The sequence below is a fragment of the Cryptomeria japonica genome, chromosome 6 (assembly GCF_030272615.1).
Source record: "Cryptomeria japonica chromosome 6, Sugi_1.0, whole genome shotgun sequence".
NCBI lineage: Eukaryota > Viridiplantae > Streptophyta > Pinopsida > Cupressales > Cupressaceae > Cryptomeria > Cryptomeria japonica.
The window spans coordinates 553,290,275-553,318,176 of NC_081410.1; the positions used below are offsets into that span (position 1 = coordinate 553,290,275).

The window sequence follows — 27,902 nt, forward strand, 5'->3', positions numbered from 1 at the left end:
ACCCTATTATGCTTTTGTTCGGAGTCTGTGTAATCTGTTGTGCGTATATTATCAATATAATTTCTCTTTGCATGTGCGAATCCTCAGATTATTTCTTCTGGCAAGTGCAAATCTTCATTCTGAAAATAAAGTCTCGTGTTTGGAATATTAATATTTCATCCCATTACCCTTCCCCTGTGCAATACCGAACTGTCTAAGTTTGGAGGACTCCGGGGTGGGATTCAGCGATCATTCACTCACCGTCCGACCTAGCATCTCCAACCGTACGGTCAAAGTTGTACATATCGTACGGTTGCACCGCCCTCCCCGTACGGCTGGCACAAACACCACCGTATGGCTAGCAGCAACCTCACCGTACGGGTGGCACCGTACGCCTTCTCGATGGTTTCCGCACCTTTGAGGGGGGGTTTGTGCGCTGATCGGTTGGGAGCGAACTTCATGTTTGAAGGTAGGAGAGCGAATTTCTTCTAGTGGTCTTCCCTAAGGACAGTTCATCATGTTTACATTGATAAATGGTGGAAAGAATCAATGCTGAAACCCATAAAATGAAGAAAAAGGAAGGAAAGCAAGTTCAAAGATCACTTCATGAGCAGCAAGGTGAGCGAGCTTCATATACATCAAGGTGAGAGCGAAAATTCATGTCCATCAAGGTGAGAGCGAACTTCAAGTGCCCTTTTCTTAGAACATCATCAACTTCAAGTGCTCCTTCATGCTCTTATTATACCTGCAAACTACATGAAATCACATAATTATATCAAACTAGAAGGTTATATAAGGTATATATCATGTATGTTTGATGCTTGTTCGTTTGTTTTATAGGAGATGAAGAAAGAAATCAAGGGGATCACATTGGAGAAGGATTGAAACAAGTCTCTCAAGGATCAAATTTCAACATCAAGATCAAGATACAAGGAAGATATCCTCAAGGGAACTTCGTAGACAAGCACAAGAAGGTTATTACACAAGAAGCATTCACAACACCAACAACATGAAAGGAGTCACATAGAAGGAATTCCAAAGCAGAGAAGCAGTTGTGCCATCAAGAATTCGTTCCAAGCAACATCAATACTCCAAAACTAAGAGGAAGACAAGATCTATACCTTGCACCTCCATGATTGAAGCCCTTAAGAGAATAGTTTCAGAAGAGTAAATCAAAGTTAGAAAATCATCACCATCATCGTTGAAGCTGGATAATGTTGAGTATAAAGAAATATTCCTTCATGATGATCTATCAAGCCTACAAGTGCAAGTTAAAGGTGGAATCCTAGTCATCATCCCAGTCACCACTCGCCAATCAGAGGAGTTCAACATCAACATGTCTAGATGCAATGTACCCAACTCGTCTAGGATGGCACAAACTTCGAGGCACCTACCCTTATTATGTATTGGTCATGACAAAGTGTGTAATTATTTCATTGGCCAGAATTGAGTTTGTTGTAACAAACCCTAATTAGAGTTTTCATTGTAAAATCTCGGCCATTGATCTCAAATTGATTTGAGCCATCGAATTGTATTGAGAGCACTATAAACGGCTCAAATCTCTCATTTGTAAAGGTTAATAGTGAATAGAAGAATAGATAGTTTTTGAAGAATAGAATATAGTGAATTAGAATAGAAGTTAGACTAGGAGAAGGCAAAGATTGTTATCAAGCCTTGTTGTAAAGAACAATTGATTTCATTGAAGTTATGGTGAATTTGATTTGTTGCTTCAACAACTTGCATGATCTTTACTTCTTAATTTGCTTTCTTGTTATTAGATTGAATGGAGGGATTTGTTGAATGCATTTGTGTGGAATTTGTTTAGTCCATACCACTAGCCTCTTGCTGATTGTAAGTGTGCCTTGTGTAGTCAACTGGAATGATATGAACCTAACCTCAAGTTGTTATGCGTCCATTGTTTATGCATTAACTTGAATGGTTAGCAATGTTTGATGGTAATTATTTGAACATCTTTGAAATGTCCTTAGAAGATTGCACTGAGCTTGTGTCAAATTGTTCAAGTTGATGGCGAGACCTCGCCCAGTAGGATTCCACATAATCATTCAACTACTTCTTGTATTCTTAGGATTAGGATAGACTCTCTCAACCCTTCATCTTTTGCCCTTTTTTTCAACTCAAATTAGTTTAGGATCAAAAAAGCATCACAAGATTGCAACATCAGATGATCAAGTTCCAGCGATTCAAGCATTCGACAATTCAACGTAAGTCCCTTTGTGATACCAGCAATCACATCAATCAACTGTGCTTATCCACATGTCAAGACCTGACATTTATGAACCTTGGAGTTGTCTCAAGTGATCCTTAAGCCAATCTTCAGCATTTGAGAAGCTTTGTTCAAGAGAGGATAAGATACTTTTGGCTATTTTATTCTGTGCTCGCATGTGCATAAAAAACACATCAACAATACCCCAAAAAAAACCTCGCGTCCCCTATATGGGGATGTTTCTGAGACTTGGGGACTTGGGGGAAACCTCCCCCCATAGCACCACAACCTCTGCGAAGGATGCTGCTAGGTTGCTTGTTGTATGGCACATGCCATACATACTGATTGCAACCTTTAACTTTGTGAAAACTAGTTTGCCTTTCATGGGGCACTTGCAGAGATGTTATATTGCATATTTTGCTTTGAAGATTTTAATTTACCTCAATTTGCATATCAGTGCTGCCCCCCCAGTGCTGCTCCACTGTTGTCCCCCCATCATCCCCTCGTCATCCCCAAATTTATGCCCTTGGTCTCCCCATCCCTGAAACCTGTCCCCACATCCCTTCCTTAGGAAACTCCATGGAACACTTAAATCTACAAGGTGCTTTTTTTGCCTCCTCTTCACTTTTCCTTTGTAATTCCAATGTTTCCTAAAATTTTCTTTTCTTGACTTGAAATTTGAATGAATGTTTTAGTTTATCTTCTTCCTATCTCTTCAACTCTTCTTCTCTAATCTATTTTTGGCTATCATTTTTATCTTGTTCATCTTCAGTAACAATAGAGCTTGATAAGAAGTGGGTATTCAGTTTTTTTAATCCAAGATCAGGTTGAAGCTTTGTTAGATCTATAAAATGAGGGGTCCGTGAGCTTCCTCAATCTTCTTTACAGATCTTTGTGAGGATGGTTTGGGACTGATCTCCTTTCTTTCCTAGTTTTGTTTTTTGACTTCAATGTACAAAAGTTCATTGGCAAGATGTTTGCTCGAAACTCTGTGTTCTTTGCCTACTATTCAGCACGGAGAGTGTTTGAGTCATCTTCTTGCTAGTCATACTTATCCTCTTCTTTTGGGATGGATTCTCTCTACAAAAAAGTGACTCTTGGTGGTCTGATACCAGTGACTGATTTCAATGTGATGTTTTGGTTTGCCATTGAAGACGAGGATTCCCTTTGTGAACCATTACTTGAAGGCATGGTGACTTGGTTTGGTTTGTGCATCTGAATTCTTTGGGCAAAGAGATTAATGAGCTGTTGCTGCCCATCCTTGAAGAGTCTCATCATGTTGAGATATGCCAACTCTTTATCTTTGTGTGACATCTTTTGTTTCCTATATTCCCTTAGTTGATATTTGGTTTCTCTATCCGCACTGACATACAATAACCTTTTTTTTGTACCTGCCTTAGTTTGGCTAGGCCTTGGCTCTGATACCCTTGTAAATGCCTCAACTAAATACACAAATAATAAACCCATAAACGCTCCAACACTACCTATTTTTGTACTTTTTATATTTACTTCAAACAACACATGCAAATTAAAATTTACTAGTTTGATATGAATTACTAGGCATGCCCTACATACATACATATCTGATAAAGCCCTAAAGAACAATGACACTGAAAATAGATTTTCTCCTTGAGGGTTTTCATCCTCAAGATAGTCTAAATACCATGCTTGAAGGTTTGCATCTCCAAATGCCACAAGCTAACTGTACACAGCCATCACACTCTTGAGGATAAAATTGCTTTTTTGTTCTTAATCTAAGATTTCTTTCTTTTTTCCCCCAATGCTTCTTATCTTCCATGCTTTCCTATTTCGATTCCCCAATCATTGACAATCCCAAATGGTTAATTGACAAGTCTGAAATAACTAAATCTGATCCATTCCTCAATCATAGGCAATCCAATTAACTGACAAGTCTGAGATAACTGGATCTGACCCAGATAACTGGCAATTCCATCAAGGAATGCCCACTCCAACTCAACAGCCTTATTCCATTATTCCCAACTGAAGTAACTATAACTTTTCTATCTACTATTCCTATGCTGTCAGCCACTCACTCAATGCTACAGATTAGAGGAGTGGATCCCTCATTCCATTAATGTCAAAAAGGGGACGTCACAGACATAGCCTTTATTGTATCTTAGAATCCTACCTTGACCTGAAGGACTTGGGCTTCCTTTAGAAGCTTCATAAAAAATGAGCATCAATGTTTTTGGCAATAGCAGTTTTAACTTTTTGTTTATCATCTTGTCATTAATGCTTTAATTCACTGCCCTTGTTAATGGGGATTCTAGATTTGCTTTAGAATCCTCTATGAAATTGAGTTTCAAGATTCTATGAAATGATAGATTCCACTTATCATCTTGGCTTCTTTGGTTCAAGTTTTCAAACTACTTGTTCTTCTAGCATGGGGCATATCACTATTACCGAGTAATGTATGTGCCACCTTTTGTTCTTTAATATTACAAATTTACAATAGTGAAACTCTTGAAGCAAATTTTGAAATTTGACTCTTGGTCCCCTTGGCCATTCCATTTTTGTGTTAAATTTCAGAATTACTGAAGGGTGGTGGTGGAAGTGATTTATATTAGATGATATTTAAGTTTCTAAAGTTATGCTGTAGTATTGGAAAAACACAAGCCTCTTTTTCTTAAACTCTACATGGAAATGCATTTCCTACTGTTTCTTGTTATAAAAATGGCTCATATCTATCTTGAAAAGCCTGCAGCATCACTCGCACATATGGAATATTTAATGAGATGGACTCAACCAAAATCTGAAAATGAAGAGGAAGCTTCCTAACATTAATAATTTTTCGTTTGCTGTTGAGCTTCAATGTAGTATCTTGTTTTAAATGGTTAAGGGTAACTTTGGACAATACAGAGCCTAGATTGCTTCTAGGAGGGACACGCCCCAGTTGTGGATGTGCTATACAAGTGTATGTCCTCCAAGTAATGGGTTGCTTTATTGTGTTGTGGTGGTTTGAACTCAGATCACTTTCTTGATGAATGCACTTTATTAAACATTGCATTACAACCCTTTGGACTAAATGTAATGTCTTGTTTCTAAGCATATATTCTCATGATAATTATCCAATATCCCTAGCAAAAAATTTATTTCTAACTGAACTGATATTTTTATGGTCAGCTTTATTGAGCAATATGGCACCCATATTATAGTAGGTGTGGAGATGGGGGGAAAGGATGCCATTTATTTGAAACAGCACCATGATTCTAGTGTTCAACCGACTGAGATTCAATCTCTATTAAAACAGATAGCAGATGAGAGATTCTCAGATACAGATGATCGGAGCACTTCAAGTTATGAAAAAGCACCTCAACAGAACAAGGTGTATATTTTAAATTTTAGAGTTTCATGTTTTGTGTAAAAGTAGACCTTAGTGCCTTCAATACATATTTGCATTAATAGAAGTTTTTAATTACCTTGGATGTGGACGTTTGTGGATGTTGTCTAAAACAGTAATATTTTAAGCATGACAAAGAACAAGCTAAATCTTGTAACAAAGTTTTGAATATTGATTTTGTTCACAATGGATACATAAAAAATGTTGTTGACCTAAAACTATAATAATTGAATTTGTGCCAACTAAGAGGGTTCAAATTCTAGTGAAATTAATGAATGCAAGACTTTTTCTACTCATTGACCATCCATCCCTTTAAAAAGATTTTATGTGGGTCCTTTAATTTAGCATAAATTGAGGAATGCCATATGTATAAGAGAACACATTTTGGTCCTCCTCAATCTGTCTATCCATTGCTTACATCTTATAACATAAGTATATACAATCTGCTAAAATACATCTCAACACTTTTCTTCTCTCTCTAATTTCATATTTTGTCTACTATTACCATATATTGCGGTACATATAATATCTGATCTGTTTAAGATACAAATGTACATATCCCTAAACTTTGTCTACAAGGAATTGCAGCACTTCCTGTGGTGGAAGTGGAACAACTTCTCAGTTGTACCAACTCCGTGTCACTGATTTGTGAACCAAACTGCCATGTTTTCCTCTGCACTACCGCTCTTGGTTCTGCACCAGCTCATGTCAATACCACACATGCAATGAAATGTCTCACTAATATTTTCCTTGAACTTGAACCTTGCCTCATGTCCTAGGCCCCAAAATGAATGAAATTTCTTAATTGCCCAACTAGAGACAACTATTAAGTGTATTGAGTCAGAATCCCTTGTTGGGATGTTTTCTTTACCCTCAATTGCTTTTTCACCTCCAAGCGTGGAATTTTATCTCAGCTAATTTAATAGCTACCTCTACAATGGTGGAAGGTTTGGACCTTACTTTAGTACTCAGCCCCATCAAGTACCCACTTTTTGTTTTGTTTATCATCTTATTCATCAGGCTGTAGAGGGAATGGCCCATGTTGCCCATGCTTGTTATAGTATAGGCCCTCTTGGCATGTGTGCCCCTATATTTCTCCATGTATGACAGAAGTCTCTACTCTTCCCCTTTCCCATCTTGTGCCACCTGATAACTTTTTTCTTCTTCTCTCACTGCTTTCTCAGTCTAATTGATTTAGTCTTTTGGTGTTTGTGTGTCATCTGGCCATGTCTCAAGAATATGCAAAAACCCAGCCTCATTATCCCTAGCTTCTTTGAGCTTTTGTATCCTTTCCTTCAGTTCATCTTTGATATCATCCTTTTTGTTGTTGGTGGTGCTGGCTGGCTTATGTTCTTTTCTTTAATAGACATGGATGTCCTCTGTCACTGGCTGGTGTTTTGAGAGAAAGTCTTCTGCTGGCTTGGGTCTCTTTCTCCATTGTCTTGCTCTCTAATGTACAGTTATTCACTTACGGATTTTCCTAGTTGTTTGCATTCTCTCTGTGTGTTCCACCTGTTCTCTCTTTTTTTTTGGCCTTTTTTGTTTCTATCTCCTCCTGCCAACGATTCTCTATTCTTCTCTCTCTCTCTCTCTCTCTCTCTCTCTCTCTCTCTCTCTTTGCAATCTCTCCTGCTCAACTTGCTCTTTCATCAGTTTGACAAGCTCTTCCTCTAACCTCTGAAGTTTTTCTCTCCTTTTCCACTTTACCAGCTTCTTTTTTCAGTCTTCAAAAGCCTTTCTATCTGTTGCGACCTACCTTTGAGCTTCTAACCTCAGCTGCTCTCCTCTTTGTTGCTCCCCAGTCACCTTCTTGGCAGCTAGCTCAATGTTCTTTACTTGGAGATGTGTTTTTTTCTTCTCGCTTTCTTGCTTCTAAGTTGTTTGCTTTGCTGCTTCCATGTTGGCTTCAACCAATTCTTCAATCCACTTAGTATATTCCCATTTTTCTCTTTAGATGGCTGCATTCTTTATGCTGTATGAGTATTCTTTTGATCTAAGTTCTTTTGTTGGCAATCATAAACAAGTTGAGGTTGTGCAGAATCCAAGTTTAGTTTCTCTATGATCCTTTCTACCTCTTCCCTTCTTTTTTTTTCTTAGCTTGAATTCCCATAGCTATCTCTCTACTTATAAATCTCATCCCACAGATCTTGTTGTAGCACCTCTAAGATATTCTCAATGTATTTCATTATAACTACAAGTGTGCCTTTCTGCTTGGTATTATCCCCATTCATATATTTGTTCTCAAACAGTTTTACTTAGCATGAATTTTCGACAACTCCAAGATCTCAGCATCCTCTTCTTCATATGCCCTGTAGTATTTTCTTTGTTGTCATACTCTTCTTCCATGGCAATTGTCACTTATTTTGACTTAATGGTGATTTTTCTAGTGCCACCTCCTTCTTGAGTCACAATCTTTTGTATTTTGGTCTCTTTGTGTTAGAATTTAGAGAATGCTTTACTAAGGGGCTTATCTCTCTTACTAAGATGGGAGAGCTCTTTGAGATCTTTTTCTTCACCCCGTCAATCTTGCACCTCTTTTTAGCAGCTCAGGGGATTGAGGTAGTGACATTGTTTCTCTTGTTCTCACTTGTATACAAGAATCTCACTTGCATCTTTCATAGAGTTGTTACGTATCCTTCCTATTTCTTTAGTTGATGACCTTCTATGTTACTGGTCTTAACTTGTTGCGTTGCTGATGCTCAACTTCCATTAAGCACTTTGCCTTATGTATATGAGGTTCCCTTTTGACTACAGTTTTTCCTGGGTCAGGGGTTGGCCAGCTCTTGAACCCCTTATCCCAAACTCAACTAGGGTTTCCTTATTCACTATTCGCAGCTTATCTCTTGAAATTTTTTAGTGCTGCAGCTTTGTAGATCTTTTGTGGGTAGGATATGTTCTTTGTAAAGGGTTACTTCACCTTCCCCCTTCTATAGATTATGCATCACTAGTAATAGCTATTATTTGTGGTAAGAGTTGATGAAGTAAACCTTTCCCCTATTGTAGATTGTCGGCCCATGGTGTTTGTAAGCTCTCATTTCCTTGGGCTTTCTTCTCCAAATCAAGTTTTTTTAACTTCTCCTTGCAAGGGTACCATGTCCTCTCAACTTGGTAGTGATCTATTCCTCTATTCATTGGCCCTGCCTCAATCTTTGGATCATCATGGCTAATATTTCACATCTCACAGGGAAGTGGGAATATGTAATGTCCCCTCTTCAATAAATTCATGCTGCAAAATCTGATATTCATTCCCTATATTTTTAATGTAATGACCCCTTCTCAAAGTGATAGTTTGAGGAACCTGTTGACGTGTTTTTTATGACTCCGTCGAACACAAAATAAAGTGCGATTGTATGCTAAGATTGCAAGAAGTTCAAACAATCGACTCCAAGGTTCCTTTATGCTACGGACGTGACTCAGTTGGCTGATGTGATTGGTGGTAATCCAAGGGGCCTTACGTTTGCATCATTCTTTCACTTCTTTGCTGTGGCTGGAACTCCATCATCAGATATAGCGAATCTGTGATACTTCTGCTTTGAACGAACTAAAATGGACTGAAAGTAAAAGGGAAAGGGTTTAGAAGGATCTAAATCTACTCCTAAGGGCAGTGATAACAATGCATAGTGCTCTGGTGGACAAATTCCAAATAAACCAAGCTCTACTTCGCCAAGTTTAACTACAACTCCGCAAGAACCGGTGCAATCTTCTAGGGATGCTAGAGGATTTTCAAATCGAGAAAGGACATTTGAATACCCAAAACGGTGCAATCCAAACGACTATCCACAATCGAACTTAGCACGAAATTAGAGGGCTCAAACTAACTTTACACTGCAACTTACAATCAGCAAGATGAAAAAATTATGAACCATGGAAATTCATCAGACACCATTACATTCTCCATTGAAATCAAAGCACTATACTACTTCTACTCTAAGTGAGGAAGGTGAAACCATGCAAGTCTTGAAAAAATAACTTAAGTGGACACCATCAGAGAACAATGTTTCACTGTTATTATCCCAAAACTTATCGCAACAATTTCATACAAGGCTCCCTCCTCTTTACAAATGAGGGGGTCACCCCTTTATATAGGAATCAGGCCATGCAAACCCTAATTAGGGTTCACCCCAGAAGATTCCCACTCAAGGTGCAACAAGGTGGGAATCGGTAATTAATAACTGATCATGCCCATATGCAATTAATCCCATCCCATTACAATTAATTACATTCAAAAAGTGCCCACTATGCAATGAATGTACTTGCATGCAAAAATTGCCCATGATGCCATAAATGCACCATCTTTTGAATGTGACGGTTGCATGGAGAAGGAATCTGTCATAATGCCGTAAATGTGACGGCTGCATGCAGCGAGATGCCTCATTAATTCAACGTTCGTTGACTCGGCTACCACTTGGCGAGAAAACCTTGGAGAGAGAAAACTTCAGGAGAGAAGAATCTCTGATGCTAGAAGTATATTCTTGAAGTTTTTGAACTTGCCTTGCTCTAGAAAAGATTTTCAATGATTTTTCAACATCTCCTATTTTTTAGGGATTTTGCACAAATTAGGGTTTCAAGTCTAGGAGGAAGAGAATTCTCCTATTAATCCAAATCTGTAAGACTTTCTAAATTTGGAGGTCATTTGAGCCTTGAAAATGGATTTTTCAAATTCTTCCTTGGGGGGGAAATTTCTTGTTGTGGAGGAATTCTCCTTTGGAAAAGAATTTGTTCCTTACCCCGAGGAAGGAAATTCTTCATGCCTTAGCCAATTTTCATGATTTCCAAGAACTATGTGCTAAAGGAAGAAATTTCAAACACTTAGTCAATTTTTTACCTTTCCTGGAATTTCTTCTTCTTGGGCGCAATTTTGACTTGGTGGAGGATTCAGTGAATTTTGTGAATCCTCCATGCCTCCTTGGTTTTGGCGCCTGTCTTTCATCTTGGACAAAATTTTGACTTGGTGGAGGATTCAGTGAATTTGTGAATCCTCCATGCCTCCTTCTATCTAGCGCTCCTTTTCTCACTTGGGCGCTAAAATGCCTTTGTCAAGGACTCTTGCAATTTGCCTGTTTCTCCATGCATTCTTCATTCTGGCGCCCTCCACAAGGCTGGTGCGGAAATTCCTCCTGAGGAAGGAATTCATTGTTTTGTGAATTGTCCATGTCTTCTTTTCAACATCCCTATTTTTTAGGGATCCTCCTAAAATTAAGGAGCCAGGTTCATTGGATGGGGAATTTCATCCCGATTCCGAATCTATAAAAATTTCCACACTTGGTCGAGATTTGGTGTCTAAAAATAGCAAATTCGAAAATTCGCCCGAGGGGAATTTTGCTTTTTATTCCTCCTTGACTCCTTGGATTCCATGCCTTAGGCAAAATTTCAATTTTTTTAGTCTTGGGTGGAATTCTCACCATGCCAAGGATTCATGGATTTTCCCTCTCTCCTTGGGAATCTCATTTTGGCGCCTGACTGCAGACTTGGGCGCAATTTTGCTCTGGCCAGGGATTCATGGATTTTCCTTTTGTCCCTGACCTCCTCTGTTCAGCGCCTGACTGCATCCTTGGGCTCAAATCACACTTGGTTAAGGAATCTCATCTTTTCTTTGTTATCCTTGGACATCCTGTTTTGGCGCCCTCCACCTGGCTTGGGCGGAATTTTCACCCGGAGAAGGATTCATGGATTTTCCTTCCCTCCTTGGGAATCTCATTTTGGCACCTGTCTCTAGATTTGGGCGCAATTTCTCTCTGGCCATGGATTCATGGATTTTCCACCTCTCCTTGGGAATCTCATTTTGGCGCCCAATTCTAGACTAGGGCGGAATTTTGCCAGTGCCAGGGATTCATGGATTTTCCACCTCTCCTTGGGAATCTCATTTTGGCGCCCAATTCCAGACTTGGGCGGAATTTTGCCAGTGCTAGGGATTCATGGATTTTTCTTCTGTCCTTGGGAATCCCATTTTGGCGCCCAATTCCAGACTTGGGCGGAATTTTGCCAGTGCCAGGGATTCATGGATTTTCCACCTCTCCTTGAGAATCTCATTTTGGCGCCCATCTCCAGATTTGGGCGCAATTTCTCTCTGGCCATGGATTCACGGATTTTTTACCTCTAATCTCCCAGACTTAGAATATTTTGACCTCCTGTGATTTTGAAGTGTTTTCCCAAACTTCCCATTTTAGGAATGGATTTCCAGCACTTGACCCATTTCTGGCTCTCTTTGTCTACTGTTTGACTTTTCGGAATTAGAAATGTCTGCGAACGTCTGATCCTTGTCGCCTTGTTTGATTGACCTTGCCAGTACCGACTTTCTAAAAATAGAAACCTTCAAAGTGTCAGCGTTAGACCCCTAGACAGGGTGCAGGAATGGCTTACTATAAATAGAAACTTACTAAAAATAGAAATTACTGAAAATAGTAAGTTTGATTTTTGGCAAAATGACGACATTCCAGGACCCGGAAAAATCCCTAAAAAATAGGGACTTTCTAAAAATAGAAAGTTGCTCCGTTTGGGCTCAAATTTTACTGGGAGGTTCCTTGAAGGGTTTTGATTCCAGTTGTATGTTCAGTTTTCCCAAAACCCTAACAGAAACCCCTAAAATCTAGGACAGAAGGCAAAAACCCTAAAATGGGACAAAACAGGCCCTAGACTTCATAGAACTCACTCGACAGAGAAGCAGATCAACTCTAACTGACCCTCGAACATCCGCAAAGCGAAGAGATTGACGAGACCGCTGCGAAAAGACCCCAAAAACACAAGCCAAAAGACCGGGAGGGCCTAAAAAGTAGGGGGTCCCCATTTGGAATGGGGCGATGTGTGAAAACGTCACAACAAAACCCTTAGCTTATTTAATTTCTGTAGGCTAATCAGCAGGCTGGTAAGGGAATAGTTAATTAATTAAATTAAGTTGTCTCAAATTAATATTTTGTGGGCAACTCTGGTTTAATTAATTATTTTATTTAAAAGCGACCATTTAAATATAAGTTGACTTTTTGGGGCCCAAAATGAATTAAAAAAAAAAAGGGCTTACTTTATGAGAAATAAACTAAAAAGTTTCCAAAAAGAAATTTCTTATCCCGGGTCATTTTCATCTTCATATCGTGAAGTTTGGACTCTTCGTTCAACCTGAAACTCTAGGACGAAAACCCCAAGGGTAATTGGCTTCAAAGAGGAAATTCTTGTTAGCCAATATAATTGTGGATTCATATAGGATTCACAATCTTGCCGAATGTTTGTGGAGTAGAGGTTGAACTGTGATGAATTATCTTTGCAGGATTTACAGATAACAAATATATAGAAGTTTGCAAACAAATAATAAATTTGTTAGTGTTGTGTGTGAAGTGGAAGCCAAATCAAAAAGCTATAGTGTTATGTGTGCTATGAAAAAGATACCATAAAAATCAGACTTTATTTCTAGTAGGGGTTTGCACCCAACCATACCATTTTGGAGCCCTTGAAGGACTATACATAATGTTAAAGCAACAAAGGAGGTCGATGCAAGTTTAGAAGTCTTTTAAAGCCTCTTCACAACCTAGTGCAGCCTTTATATGCTCTATCAAGTCAGCCATGGCCTCATAGAAAGGAAACGCAAACTTATTCAAGAAGCTGTACCACCCTTTGGGGTGTCGTACCTGTCATTAAGGAGATTTAAGAAGTAAACTACTTGCTGATTGGATTATTAGCAATACTTCATCAGAGGTCAGCAATTAAATTTATAAATATTTATATTTTGATTTGTGTCATTAATTCTATATTGTATTTCTGAATATATTACTACATCAGCATTTTACACATTTATCAAATGTTATTTGGTGCATAAATTATTCAAAAATTTAGTGAAAAATGTCATTAGTATTTGGATTGGAGAAAAAATAATTCTATGGTGACTATTTATGATTTTTTGTCAAAGCATTATTGAAAAACCCACTCACATCTAGTTAAATGCAAACTATTTGATGAAATGCTTGTATGCAAAAATTGTGAAAATTGCAAGTTGGGTCAAAATAGCTTTATGCAATCAAAAATTTCATATGTTGCCAAATGAAGGAGTGTACAGGTATTATTTACGGAGAAGACCTTTAGATCCTCCAAGTAATATAGAAGGAGTTCCAACGAATTTTCTAGTTGAGGAGCAAGATAAATAAATCATGGCTGAAAGAAGGGATGCTCAGGAGGGTAACAACATGCAACAAATTTTGAATGATTTGGCAAGAAAGCAACAACAAATGACTCATTTGTTAACTCAAATGATTCTAAATATGAACATGAATAGAGTTGAGTAGAACAATAATGGTTATCATAGGGAAGGTAGTAACATTGGAAATAACTATAACTGTATTCCCAGCACTAGAGCAGCTAGTGGTGCCTCTTCAAGACTATTAATGCCGATATTTTTAGACGAATCACAAGCTGGTAATGCAGGACAGCCTAATGAAAACAAGGGATTTGTGGATTATTTGCATGAGTATCAATCTTTGGGGGATGATTTTCATGCTGCTATGTCAATAGCTGAGTTTTGCCAACCCAAGATGAAAAACAGACCCAAAAGAGAAAGATGCCTAAATAAGGAGTCGCGATGCAAGATGGGAAAATTATCTATACCCTCTTTTGATGGCTCGGGTAAATATTCAGCATGTCCGTGGGTGCAAAAGATTGATACCTACCTTCAATTCAACCCAATGACTGAAAATGAAGCAATCAAATATGCTGCTTTTCGTTTGAATGGAGAGGATTACGAGTGGTGGTATCATAGGATGGTCACTTTGGGTCATGATCTTATTCATTCATATGCTGATTTTACTTAGAGATTGATGGATAGATTTAATTAAAAAGATCCAGAGTTGCACTTTAGGGAGTTGGCAGAATTGAAGCAGAGTGGTTCGGTGGATAGCTATGTATCTGAATTCCAAAGATTATTAGTGATGGTTATAGATGTCTTAGAAAGGAGGTTCATTGTGCTTTCTAATGAAGGATCAATAGAACTTCTTCATGGATTAGTGAAATATTTTGATACTATCACATTCCAAGATGCTATTAAGGAGCAAGGAACATAGAGTTATCTGCACCAAAGAGTAAATTTCAGCCTAAGACATTTCCTTATAGGAAAGATAAGAAATTCTCTCAAAAGGAGTGGCCTAAGAAATCCAAAATGTCAAATGAGCTATGTAGGATAAAGTTATGTTTTTCATGCAAGGAGCCATTGGAGCCTGGACACAGGTGCTTAGGTAGGGGCAAGGTACACTATATTTTGAGGTCATTTCGGACAATGAGGGTGAAAGAGGAGAGGAGTCAAGTAGTGAACAAGATGAGGAAAGAGTTGAGCCTGAGGAACAGGTAAGTGGAAGAAGTTCTAGAGGAGATATCAATGCTACCCTATCCAACTCCCCTAGATATCACTCATTCAGAGTTACGGGAATTTTTAGGGACAACAAGTTATAATTCTAATTGATAGTGGGGCAACCCACAATTTCATTGATGAAGGCCTAGTGGCGAAGAGAGGTTTGGAGGTAGAGGATTTGGAGGGGTTCAATTCTATGGTTGTAGATGGTTTTACCATGAGTTGCACAAAGAAAATATCATAGATTAACCTCATGTTGGGTAATCACTAACTGATTGATGACTTAAACATAGTTGGAATTGGTGAAATAGATGTTGTTTTGGGAGTTCAGTGGCTGCATTCACTTGGAAAATATTCATAGAACTTTTAGACAATGGAATTGAACTTCAAGGTAGATGAGAAGAAGGTAGTCCTTTGAGGCATGTGTGATGGAGCACCAAAAGTGTTTTCAACAAGAAGATGGAAGCTATTTTCAAACATGGTGAGATTGCATGGGCAGCCCAATGCTTTATTTCTACCAAGACTTCCACAGAAGGTGATAGACACTATCATGTTGATATATGGTCACTTTTGGATAAACATAGTTTAATGTTTGGTCTTATTTCTCTTGCTAGGCCACCAAAGAGAGGTTTCAAGCACGTGATAGAGCTCGAGAAGGGTGCCAAACCCGTCATTTCGACTCCTTATCACCATCCAAAAAGGCATAAGGTGGAGATTGAAAAAGCAATCAAAGAACTTCTTCACATGGGACATATTAGACCTATTTGCAGTCTATTTGTATCTTTATTAATGCTGGTAAAAAAGAACAAGGGGACTATGCATATGTGTATTGATTATAGGGCCCTTAATAAGAAGACAATTAAGAACAGATACCTGATTTCCAGGATCAATGAGCTTCAAGGGGCAATTATTTTCTTGAAGATTGTTTTGTGATTGGGGCATTGCCAAATAAGAGTCTAAGGAGAATATATCCATAAATAGCTTTTAGGTGCCACTATGTTCATTATGAGTTTTCAGTCATGTTGTTTGGGTTAGCCAATGTACCTACCACTTTCCACCCTTGCATGAATTATGTATTCAACAGGTAGTTGTGCAAGTTTCTTCTAGTCTTCTTTGACAACATTTTGATTTACAACAAAATTTGGAAAGAACATCTCAAGCATATTGATGAAGTCTTGGGAATGATGGAGGTACAATCATTACATGCCAAAATGTCCAAGTGTGAGTTTGCAATGATAGAGATTCTTTAATTGGGACATGTGATCAATGTAGGGGGTCAAGGTTGATATGGAGAAGATTAGAGCAATCTGAGATTGGCCACCACCTAAGACATTGTCTCAATTGAGAGGTTTCCTTGGTTTATGCAGTTACTATAGGAGGTTTATCAAGGGGTTTTCATAACTAGCACCTTGACAGATTTGACCAATAAGGGGCCATTCACTTGGACAAATGCAACACAACAGGCATTTGATAGGCTTAAGGAGGTTATGAGAACTTGTCTAGTTTTAGCATTGCTATATTTTTCTTAACCTTTCATATTGGAATGTGATGCTTTAGGTGAGGGCATTGGAGCATTCCTTATGCAGAACAAGCATCCTATTGCATGTGAGAGTAGGAAAATCAAAGAGATAGAGAAAATATTCTCTATTTATGGTAATGAAATGTTAGCAATAGTGCATGCCTTGGCTAAATTTTGGCCATACCTGGTAGGAGGCAAGTTTGTGGTAAGAAGTGATCACAATAGCCTCAAATACTTCTTGAATCAGAAAGATTTGAATGAAAGGCAACAAGCAGTAGGTAAAAAACTATAGGCATATGACTTTGATATTGTATGTAAGGGAAGAAGAATGTAGTTGCCTATGCATTGTTTAGAAAACCTATTTTGTGTGCTATGTTTGAAATTTTAGTAGAGTGGAAGGCTAACCTTTTGGTAGAATATGCTAAGAACACTTTTTCTTGTGAGGTTATGGAAGGGAAAATTCAGGATAATAGGTACAAACTACAAAGTGATTGGTGATCTTAGTTTGTATGAAGGAAGAATTTACCATGTCCCTAAGTAAAAAATGAAAGGGAAGATTTTGAGCGCCATCCATGGCACACCTTTGGTAGGACATCTAGGTTATTTTAAAACGTATAAACAAGTCCAAGAGAATTCACATGGAAAGGACTTAATGATATCTTGTAGCATGTTCAAGAGTGTTTGACTTGTTAGCAAAACAAGTTTGAGCACACTTTTCCAGTAGGTTTATTGCAACCCTAGCCAATTTCAAAGCAAAAATGGGAGTGTATGTATGGATTTTATTATAGGTTTTTTGTGGGTGCACATAAAGATTGCATATTTGTGGTAGTAGACAAACTAAGTATGCTCACTTTTTTGTTGTATCCTTTGAGTATAAGGCTCCACAGGTTGCAAAATTGTTCTTCAAGGAGGTATTCAGACTACATGGCTTACCTAAGAATATAGTGAGTGATCGGGACAACATATTTTTGAGTATTTTTTGGTAGGAACTTATCAAATTAATAGGTACTGAGCTAACTCTGAGCACTAGCTATCATCTCCAAAAAGATGGGCAAACATAGATTGTTAATAAAAGAGTAGAAATCTATTTTCATAACTACATTGCAGAGTGGCAAAAGGCTTGGTTTTAGATGGTTGTATTTGGGTGAGCATTGTCACAACACCACTCATCACATGTCTATTTGCATGACTCCCTTTAAAGCCTTATAAGGATATTATGTTCTACTTGTTGTGGACTTATTTATAGCTAAGAGTAGAGCACCAAAGGCCAAATATTGGGTGCAAGAGATTTTGGACATCCTAAAAACATTAAAAGGTAACCTTGATTAAGCACAAAATCAACAAAATATCTACACAAATAGGCATAGAATGGATCACTCCTTTGAGGTTGGTGACTAGATTTTCTTGCAATTGTAGCTATCCAAGAAATCATCCTTGAAGAAGAGGGGTAGAAAAACTAAAGACTTGATTTTATGATCCATACAAGATTGTGAGAAGAATAGAACTCACCTACGAATTGAAGTTGCCAGAGCGGAGCAAAATCCATAATATATTCCATGTTTTGTGCCTGAAAATGGCACTTGGGCAACATATTACACCATCTTCTAAGCTAGCACCCTTGAATGAGGAGAGACAATTAATACAATAACCTGAGGCTATTTTTGATGTTAAGGAAAGAATATTAAGAAACATGAGCATTAAGGAATATCTGGTTAGGTGGAAAGAATTGCTCTAGAAAATGTCACTTGGGAAGGAGAACAGGTGTTTCACTGTCCATACCTATAATTGTTCGAGGATAAGAAATTTTAGGAAGGATTGTAATGTGCCCTTCTTAGGAGTGATAGTTGGAGGAGACCCTCAGCCTATTTAGTTCTCGTAGGTTAATTGAGATGTTGGTAAGGGAATATTGAATTAATTAAATCAAGTTGTCTCAAACTAATTTTTTTATGAGAAACTTTGATTTATTTAATTATTTTATTCAAAAGTGACCATTTAAATATAAAGTGATCTTTCCAAGGCCCAAAAATAATAGAAATATAAAAAAGGGTCACTTTATGAGAAATAAAGTAACAAGTTTCTCAAAAATTTAGATGGATAGAAAAAGGGATTACAGAAGAAAATTTCCTATCTTGGCTCATTTTTTATTTTCTTATTGTAAGTTTGGACCCTTTGTTCAACTTGAAACCCTAGGGAAAAATTCCTAAGGGTAATTAGCTTTGGAGAGGATATTTTTCTTAGTCAATCTAGTGGTGGATTCATACATGATTCCCAATTGTGCTGAATGTTTGTGGAGTTGTTGACGTGTATTTTGTACACTATCAAACACAAAATAAAATACCCAAGGGTACCTTATCCTCTCTTGAATAAAGCCTCTGATTGCTGAAGATGTCGCGAAAAAGGATCAATCAGGATGACTCCAAGGTTCTTCGATGTAGGGTCTCTACGTGTGGATAAGCACCAGTGGTCGTTGTGAATGCTGTTTCATCAAGGGGCCTTACGTTTCCGAATTGCAGGAACATAATTTTCCTAAAACTAACAAGTTCTCAAAAAAAAGATCAAAAGATAGGGTTTGCAAGAGATGAATTCTAACCTAATCCTACGAATGACTCAATGTAGGCTAGACTTGGTAAGATTCTACCAATTTCAGTATTGCCAAGGAATTACAACTCTACTAGAATTGATGCGATCTTCTAAGGTGATTAGTGATTTTTCGAATCATCAAGAATTATAGACACTACCATGAAGGTACATATCAATAGTTCGATAATGATCGAAGGTTCAAGCAATCTATGTATCTCCAGTTGACCACACAAGGTGTTCTTACAATCAGTAAGAAGCTAGTGGTTTGGAACGTGAATCTCACCAAAGATCAAGCCCAACACTTAGTCCTTCAAACTAAAAATGCTACTCCGACTGAGAATGATTCAAGAAAGTAAACAACCATGAAAATAGCCACAAGAATTGCAATAAAACACCATAACTTCAATATTTTATTGATCTCAAAGCCAAAATAGACAACAATTGCTTGAAATTCTTTCTTCAATGCTCAATCTTGCTACAAAATAACTTTCTTCTCTCCGAAAGCTCTAATCTTCTAATTATCTGACTATCTAATTATTTCTCTATAATATCTCCTCTAATGACAAAATGAAAATGAGTGAGGGTATATATAGCATCCTCAATTACAATGAACGGCCCAGATCAAAAGAAGATCAACGGCTGAGATTCTGACACCTAAACCCTAATTAGGGTTTGTTACAAAAAGTTCCCCTTTTAGTTGAACAATATTAAATGCATAGCCAAATATTTAATTGGCACAAAAATCTAGGAAACATAGACCAATGATAATTAAGGTGCCACATCATCTACAACAACCTCTCTTCTAGAACCTTATTCCCTTTCCAATGTTCCTTCTTAGCATATGCAATGAATCTGGACACAATTCCTTCAATCTCAGCAATAGGAATCTCAGGAAGATTCCTCATTCGTTCCTCCAAGTGGATAACCTGATCAAATGCCTTGAGAAGAGCCGCATCCCATCTAGGTTCGAGTTCTTTGATCTTCTCAATCAGGAGCATAGTAGCGAACATTAGATCCCGTTGCTCATCCGTGATGACATTCTCATCTTTGCAAAAGATGACCTTGACTCTTTCTTCCAACTCTTGAAGGTCCACATCTGTCTCAACTTCGATCCTCCTGCCAAGAATGGTACATAACACCTCAAACACCTTATCCTGAATTGGATGGATGACGCCTTCAACTTGATTGCATTTGGTGCTGATGTCCTCGAAAAGAACCTCCTTCATCTGGAGTAGAGTTGACCACTGGAGTAAATTATGAGCTCCTCCATCCATTATCTTTTCTTGTGCCAGGATCTTCCTTGGTGTTTGCCTGATTACTTGCAGAACAGGAATGATAACATCTCTAGTGTGAGTGAAAGCGGCTACCATTATCATTAGGTTGTGGATGATCTCAAGGACCTGGATAGCTCGATGGATTGTCTGCATCATTCTTGTTGCAAATTCAACGGCAACTATGTGGGATTTGTCAATCCAAGAGCTCATAAGCTGAACCAAGCTTTTGACCCTCTCTGCCTCGCCAACTGATTCAAGGGGAAGTGCTTGCACAGGAGACACTGCTGGATCCTGACGTCCCAAGGGCTGATTGAGATGGCTAAAGTAGCCTCTCCAAGCACCGACCTCTCTTTCAAGCTTTCTATTCTTTTCCATTTCTTCCTTAAGCTTGTCTTTAAGTACTTCAAATGAATCGGTTGCCTCATCCAGTGCCTGCTCAGCAGTGAGTGGACCAAGCTCAAATGTTTCTACATCATACTCTTCTGCGAGAATTTCACCTTCATACTTGTCCACTGTTGGTGTAGCTATCTGCAACTTCCTGGACCCTGTCTCATCTCTGATCATCTTGGACATCTTGGTGGCCTTCTTCTTCTTGGTTACTTCTTGAGAATTTCCTACAAGGCTCTCTAAGTCAATTACATTATCTTCATCCTCGATCACAATCACCCTTGTCAATTTCTCCTTCAACCAATCTAGAATGGCGGATCTCGTCTCTCTAACTTGTATTTCTTTAGGCAATGGTTCGTCTTCTCGGAGAGGAGATGTCACTTGACCATCATTCTTGTCTTCATGTAGCTCATTGACTTGGGGAGATCGACTTGACGAATGCTGAGGTGCCTTCCCTTTTTCAGGTTTATCATTCTGTACTATTGACTCCATAGATTCATCAACCTCACGCATTGTCATCTCTTGTCCTTCAACTTGACCTGTCCTTTTCTCATGTCGAGATGATGTACTTGATGAGTGATCTCGATTAGCCTCTTGCTTCTTCTTGGAGGGTTCCCTTTTCTCGGGCCTTTCTTTCCTCTTCGCGCCTCTAGGATGAGAATTGTCTTCACTTGCGCTTGCTCCTCCTTCTTCTGGTCTTTCCTCCAAAGTATAAGTCATTGGTACGTTCTGCTCTCTTAACTTTTGATGTTGTACATCCACCCATCTGCGAGTACATGACAAAATTGGAGCCATCAAAGCTCTTAAGTCTTTAATCTCAGGCTCGTTCCAATCTATCTTTACTGCTTTGTCCTCTCTATCATAGGATGACTGGAGATGTTTGCCATTGTCCTGAGCTTGATCGGCCACTCTGTAAACTTTGCATTTCCTGATGAAATCTAAAGGTAATCTGGAATGCATCTTTCTTTTCACTTCTAAATCACTTGAGAGATTCATCCAAAAGTCTTCTACCTGAAATTCGTGCTTGTACTTCCTACCATATGTCTCTTCTATATACCCATAAGGATCAAAATTCTCCCTTAAGGCAAAGAATGTGAATGAATATGAGGCCAACTCCCTCTCTGCATCATCCAAGGCTAGAGCATTAGGACATACCTCAACTGAATTCCCCAATATGATGGGCACGGGAACTCCATTTCTATGCCTGTGTCTGAATGCCTTCGCATAGTCTGCCAACTGCCTAGTCACCTCGAGTAGCACTATCTTGTCTGTCGGATACCTCGGCAACATGTAGGGGGGTGAAGGACACCCATGAACTCTGATATATGTAAACTTTGGAAACTGAATGAACCAAGCACCATACCTCTTTACAAGCTCTTGTGCATCTAGAGATAGTCGATTGTGAATCCCGCCTTGCAATATCCTGGTGATGTTCATCGTGAAGGTATCATTGACTAACTTGTAGTCACTCCCAGGTGGATGATGCAAATGAACATAAGAATCACAAACTCTGACTTCTCCGGGTCCTCTTCCGATCACTCCTCTGTGAGGTAGTCCTGCATATTCGAAACTCCTGATCAAAGCATATATGACGTATGAGCTCATGTAAAATGACTTGGTAGGCTTTAGTCTTCTTAACTGCACGTCCAAGCAATGGCTAATAATTCTCGCCCAATGAATTGTTCCTTTTCCTTGAACTATCACTTGGATGAAGTAGAACATCCACTTCTCAAAATAGAAGGCTTGAGGAGCCCCTGTAACTCGATTGAGCAAAGTTATCAAATCTCTGTACTCCACCTGGAAGTCGATCTTATGTGGTGTGTTGGGAATCTTGCTCAGGCGATGATGACTTTTGAGTAACCAATTCTTATTGATGATGCTTAAGCAAGAGTCTAGATCATCTTCATACATCGACTTGGCTCCTTCTAGGCTTTTGTAAATCATATCTTTATGCTCTGGAAGATGGAGAGCTTCACTTATAGCCTCCTCCGAAAGGTAAGCCAAAGTGTTCCCTTCCTTGGACACGATCGATCTTGATTGTGGGTCATAATGGCGAGCACACTCGATCATCAGCTCATTGCACTGGACTGCTAGAGGGAAACCGACCGCCTTGATGATGCCACTTTCAATTATTCTCTTTGCGACAGGTGATGGCTTTCCAATGTAAGGGACCTCTCGAAACTTCTTCACACTAAAATTTCCCAAGTTGGTATCTCCAATGTTGCTCCACTTTGACACGATCTTGGTCTCCAATTCTTCATTCCTCTGATCTTCCTTCATGAGGGCTGGACGACTAGTGGATGCTCCTGCCTTTGGGGTCGCCATCTTGACACCTACACAACATTTCATAATGAGTAATATATTTTGCAACGTAGAAATATAGAGTAGAAAGGAAGATTTAAGATTTTAATTAGGAAACTTCATGATAAATCTTGAGTTATCATTTCCTAATTAATTACACAATTTTCAAAAACTTGAAGTTCAAAATTCAAAATTTCAACATTGGGACTAGGATGATCTCGCCATACCTCCACTCAAGAATTAATTATAAACAATGATGCAAAAATAAGGTGAATTCGCTAGGCGAAATATAGATCAAAGTCCTTCCTTTAGCAAAATGCGCCTCTTTTAGTCTTCTCAAGCATCAATTCCACCACCTTTAGTCTTCAACACTTAAGATAATTCGCTCCAACTAAACCAGATTCCGCACCTCCTTCCTGTTCTCCAAAATCGCACTTGAAGTAATGAATGAATGATGGATTAAATTGCTCAAAACACCCCTATTATATAGGGCGCTCACCAATTCACCTCCCCATAGGCCGACTTGGCAAAATAGGCCAAAAAATAAATAAAATTGCAAAAACAAGAGGCCGACCTAATAAAATAATAAAACATGATACCTCAAGCGCCCCATTTTCAATTTTAATTTAATAAAAATTAATTTTAAATGCCTTAATAATAAAAAAATCGATTTTTTGAGGCTAAAAATTAATTTATTAAATGCCATGCGCCTTTATTAAATGCCAAATTAATTAATTTTTTTCAAATATTTTGAAATTGGCGATTTTGGCATTTCATGCGATTTGGAGGATATCAACATTGGGATATGGCAAAAATAAAGAATGCTAATGACTTCGCTCTGGTCCCTTGGAGAGGGATAGGAGCACCTTTTGGAAAATTGCTCTGGTCCCTTGGAGAGGGACAGGAGCACTTTTTCGTTTTTAGGCTATGATTCTCAATTTTTTGAAGTCAAACCTTTGTTCACCATGCTTTAGAAGATCCTTACCATCTCACACAACTTTGCCTTAGCATAATCTCGGAGGGAATTTGTTGTTTTCATAAAAAGCGCCCTGGTCCTTCAATGAGGGACAGGAGCACTTTTGAGTCCTTGTGCAAATTCTTGATCATATCAACTTCAAATTACCCTCAAGGCGTAGAATATCACATTTCACTCCATCTTGAGCCTTGGTAATAAAAATATCATTTCAAAATGCAAGGTAAATGGTCATATTTGGAAATTGTGCCCTGGTCCCTTGGTGAGGGACGGGAGCACTTTTGCCAGTTGTCGTCAAAATTTGCAACTCTCGCATCTCAATTCCACTTCAAGGCATTTTAAACACTTTTTCAAACTTGCGCCTTGGCCTCAATTTGTCCAAAATTGGCGAGAAAGGCTAGATAACATGTTAAGCACCCTGGTCCCTTGGTGAGGGACAGGAGCACTTTTTCAACTTCAAGCTTATCCGTCCTTTGCTAGCTTCCCAAATTATCTTCAATGGGCTAATTATGTCCTCTTCCATTCATTTCAATCACAAACTTGCCTTGTCTTTGCAAGAGATTTACACTTTTTAGAAAATCGCTCTGGACCCTTGGAGAGGGACAGGAGCACCTTTTGGAAAATCGCTCTGGTCCCTTGGAGAGGGACAGGAGCACTTTTTACATTTTGGCGTACTTCTTTGTTCTTTTAAACCTTCAATCGCATCTAAGGCATAAAACATCATTCGTCCTTCCCATCCAAATCAAGTTTTGCCATAAAATATCAAACAAAGAGGAGAAACTTGAAAAAGTGCCATGGTCCTTCAGTGAGGGACAGGAGCACTTTTTGTCATTTGGGTTGATTTACTCCTTTGTGAACCGCTTAAATTATATTCAATGGACAAAACATGCTTCCCTTGACCTCTTCAAATCGTAAAATCACTTTAACCTTGCAAAGATAGTGCAAATTTGAAATTCAAGCTCCAGTCCTTCAGTGAGGGATAGGAGCACTTTTTGCCCTCTAAGCCAAATTGTCCCACTTTTCATCTCGAAATTCCTTTGCTAGGGAAGATTTCATCTTACTTGACGCTATGAATAAAAGTTAATGTCCAAAAGAGGTCCAAAATTGTGCACATAAAGAAAAGCGCTCTGGTCCTTCAGTGAGGGACAGGAGCACTTTTGACTTTCTAGGCAAAAACTTCATCATTTCATTGTTTTTGATCAAGTCTGGATGTTCTATCATGTTCATTTCGTCCTCCACCATGCCTTTGATGTCTCAATTTAACCAAACAAGGCTAGGAATGGCTCAAATAAGTCTTTTCGCCCTGGTCCTTCAGTGAGGGATGGGAGCACTTTTGATGATTCAAACAAAATCCTTCACCTTTCCAAGCTAAAACCTCTTCAGGCGGGTGGAGAAAATCACTTGTTTTCCATTCATATCCAACACTTGACCTATTTTCACTGCAAGATGAGGGAATTCAAAAATTCGCCCCGGTCCCTTGGTGAGGGACAGGAGCACTTTTTCCTTCAACCTTCAAAATTCACCATTTTGTGCCTTCAAAATCTTCAAAAGTATCAAGTCACGTCCAATTATCATTCCGGAAGACCTTGCACAAAACAAAATAGAAAAGTCAGTGACAAATATGCGTTAAATAACATTTGCGCCCTGGTCCCTTGGAGAGGGACAGGAGCACTTTTGTCCTTTTCGGCTAAAATATTCAAAATTTAGGTCTCCAATCATTTCACAAGGCAGAATTAGGTCATCCTCAAGGCCAGGAATTAGTTAGCAAGCCCTCGCAAAACAAGAAATTGCACTTAGAATGAAATTCGTCCTGGGCCTCCAGTGAAGGACAGGAGCACTTTTTCTGTTTCAGGCATTATCTTGCCTCCGAAATTTGATCAAAATTTACCTAGGCAAGAATATACAATTTCATCTTCAAAATGCTAACACTTAGACAAAATTTGAATTTTACCCCAAAAAAATCCTGACTAGACCTAACCTGAGACATATCTGACTTCTCACCTTACTTCAATAACCAACCCTCGGAAGGACGCTTAATAACTTTCAAAATTTGACTGGACTCGGCTTGAAAAATATCCAAAAGAAACCCCTAAGGCTTAGCCCTAGCCCAGACAACTCACTCACTCAAAACCCTAAAAGCAGAGAGAAGAACAGGCAAAACAAACGAAAAAGAGGGGTTCCCCATTTTAATGGGGCGATGTGTGAAATGGTCACAACAGGAGTAAAGGTTGAATTGAAGCGAATTATTTTTGCAAGATTTAGAGGTAACAAATTTATAGAATTTCGCAAGCAAATAATAAATTTGTTGGTGTTGTGTTTGAAGTGGTAGCCAAATCAGAAAGTTGTAGTGTTGTGTGTGCTATAAAAAAAATACCATAAGAATTAGACTTTATTTCTCACTAAGGTTTGCACCCAACTATACTATTTTGGAGCCTATTGTCACAAAATTTTGCACCCTTGTTGAGCTATCAACTCAACAACCTCTTGAAAGATGGAAACAACCCCGAAGTGTGGGACCTTGTGCAAAGGGGTTGAATCTCCGGAGAAGGTCGACTTCCTTCTCAATCCAAGTGCAGGTGTTGAACCAACTCAACACTCCAAATTCTACTTCTAAACCTATCCTAATAGCTTACAGAGGAAAAGGGAAGAAGAAAATACTAAAAGGAAAGGAGGTGATGCACCTCTCCCCACCTCGAATGACACAAAGAATCAATAGAAATATCCTAGAGACGCACAAACTTCAGTTGCATAAATGACCCCAAACGCATATATGGAGGTTAGAATTTGTTGAATGTCAAAGGGGAGAAGGTTTCCCACAAGTCACACTCAGAAACAAGTTAGCATAGTGTAGCGTCCTAAAATTGCGACACTTGCAATTTCGACTGCATTTCGGTCTTCACGATGGCGACGCAACACGGAACCTGAATGGAGACCCCGAAACTTGTCCACGACACCAAAAACTGCATTTTCAAGCACCCTGGCCTGAACCTCCTTTGCACCCTGCTGTCCCGGGAGGTGGGACCAGAGCGCCCAGCGCCCTGGTCCTTGGCCCTATTTTGGGCCCGGTCTCCTATGGGACTTCGGGTCTTTTTGTTTGCAAATTGGAAATAATATTTCCTAGTCGGCCTAAGGTCGGAAAAATCAGTCTTTTAACCCTAATTGGCAAGTATATAAACTACATTTTCCTCTCCCATTTAGGTAAGAGGGTCATATGTGTACAAGCGTGGAAACTATACTCAAGCATTCAAGCATTCAAGCATTCCTTCAAGCAATTGATCATTTCAAGTCTCCATTCAAGGCTAAGTGTTGCATTCAAGACAAGGATTCAACCATTGAAGAGGAGATCACTTACAACATACTACTACAACATACAACATACAACATCTATACCTTCGCACATAAGGATACAAACATCCTTACAACAAGGTATTAGTACTTGTTTTACATTACAGACATTTACATTTACAGCATTGCTCATTTCTTGGTTAATTCCAAAACCGGGGTTTGACCTAAAGGCAAACCCCTAATCCCTAACCCCCCAATCGTCTTTGCTTTTCTGTGTGTAGGTTGCAGGTACGCGGCTGAAATTGAAGATCTGGAATCCTTGTGCAGAGACGAACAGATCCCCCTTCGTTTCGCGGATTTTTCGGAGGACCGTGGCGCTCGGGCGCCATCGTCCCGACAACTTTCGCTCAAATTTGCAGGACAGCGCCGTATCGACATTTTACTGCTAATTCCAGGTCCGCAGCTTCATACTGTATTCCTATCTTAGTTTATAAGCGAATCTTTCTCACTTTCTATGCATTCCTAGCTTAATTCTTCTATGCACATTCTTTACAAAAGAGGGTAGCCTTGCTGTCATAACCCTTGAAACTCATTTAGCATCCAATCTTGCATTGCGTGGGATTGGATCTTGTGGGTTTCAACCCCTCTTTTGAATGTAAAGTCTCCCAAGTGAAAACCATCAACCCTAGCGACCTCC

The 27,902-nt window shown here is 38.9% G+C and overlaps 1 protein-coding gene across 1 annotated transcript in view; it reads left to right on the top strand.

The window, feature by feature from the left end:
• LOC131067302 (MACPF domain-containing protein At4g24290) overlaps positions 1-27,902 on the top strand; it is an 85,270-nt gene that overhangs the window by 17,532 nt on the left and 39,836 nt on the right. Inside the window, exon 3 of the mRNA XM_058002264.2 lies at positions 5,348-5,549. Within this exon, the coding sequence (XP_057858247.2) occupies positions 5,348-5,549 (202 nt within the window). The remainder of the gene's footprint in view (positions 1-5,347; positions 5,550-27,902) is intronic.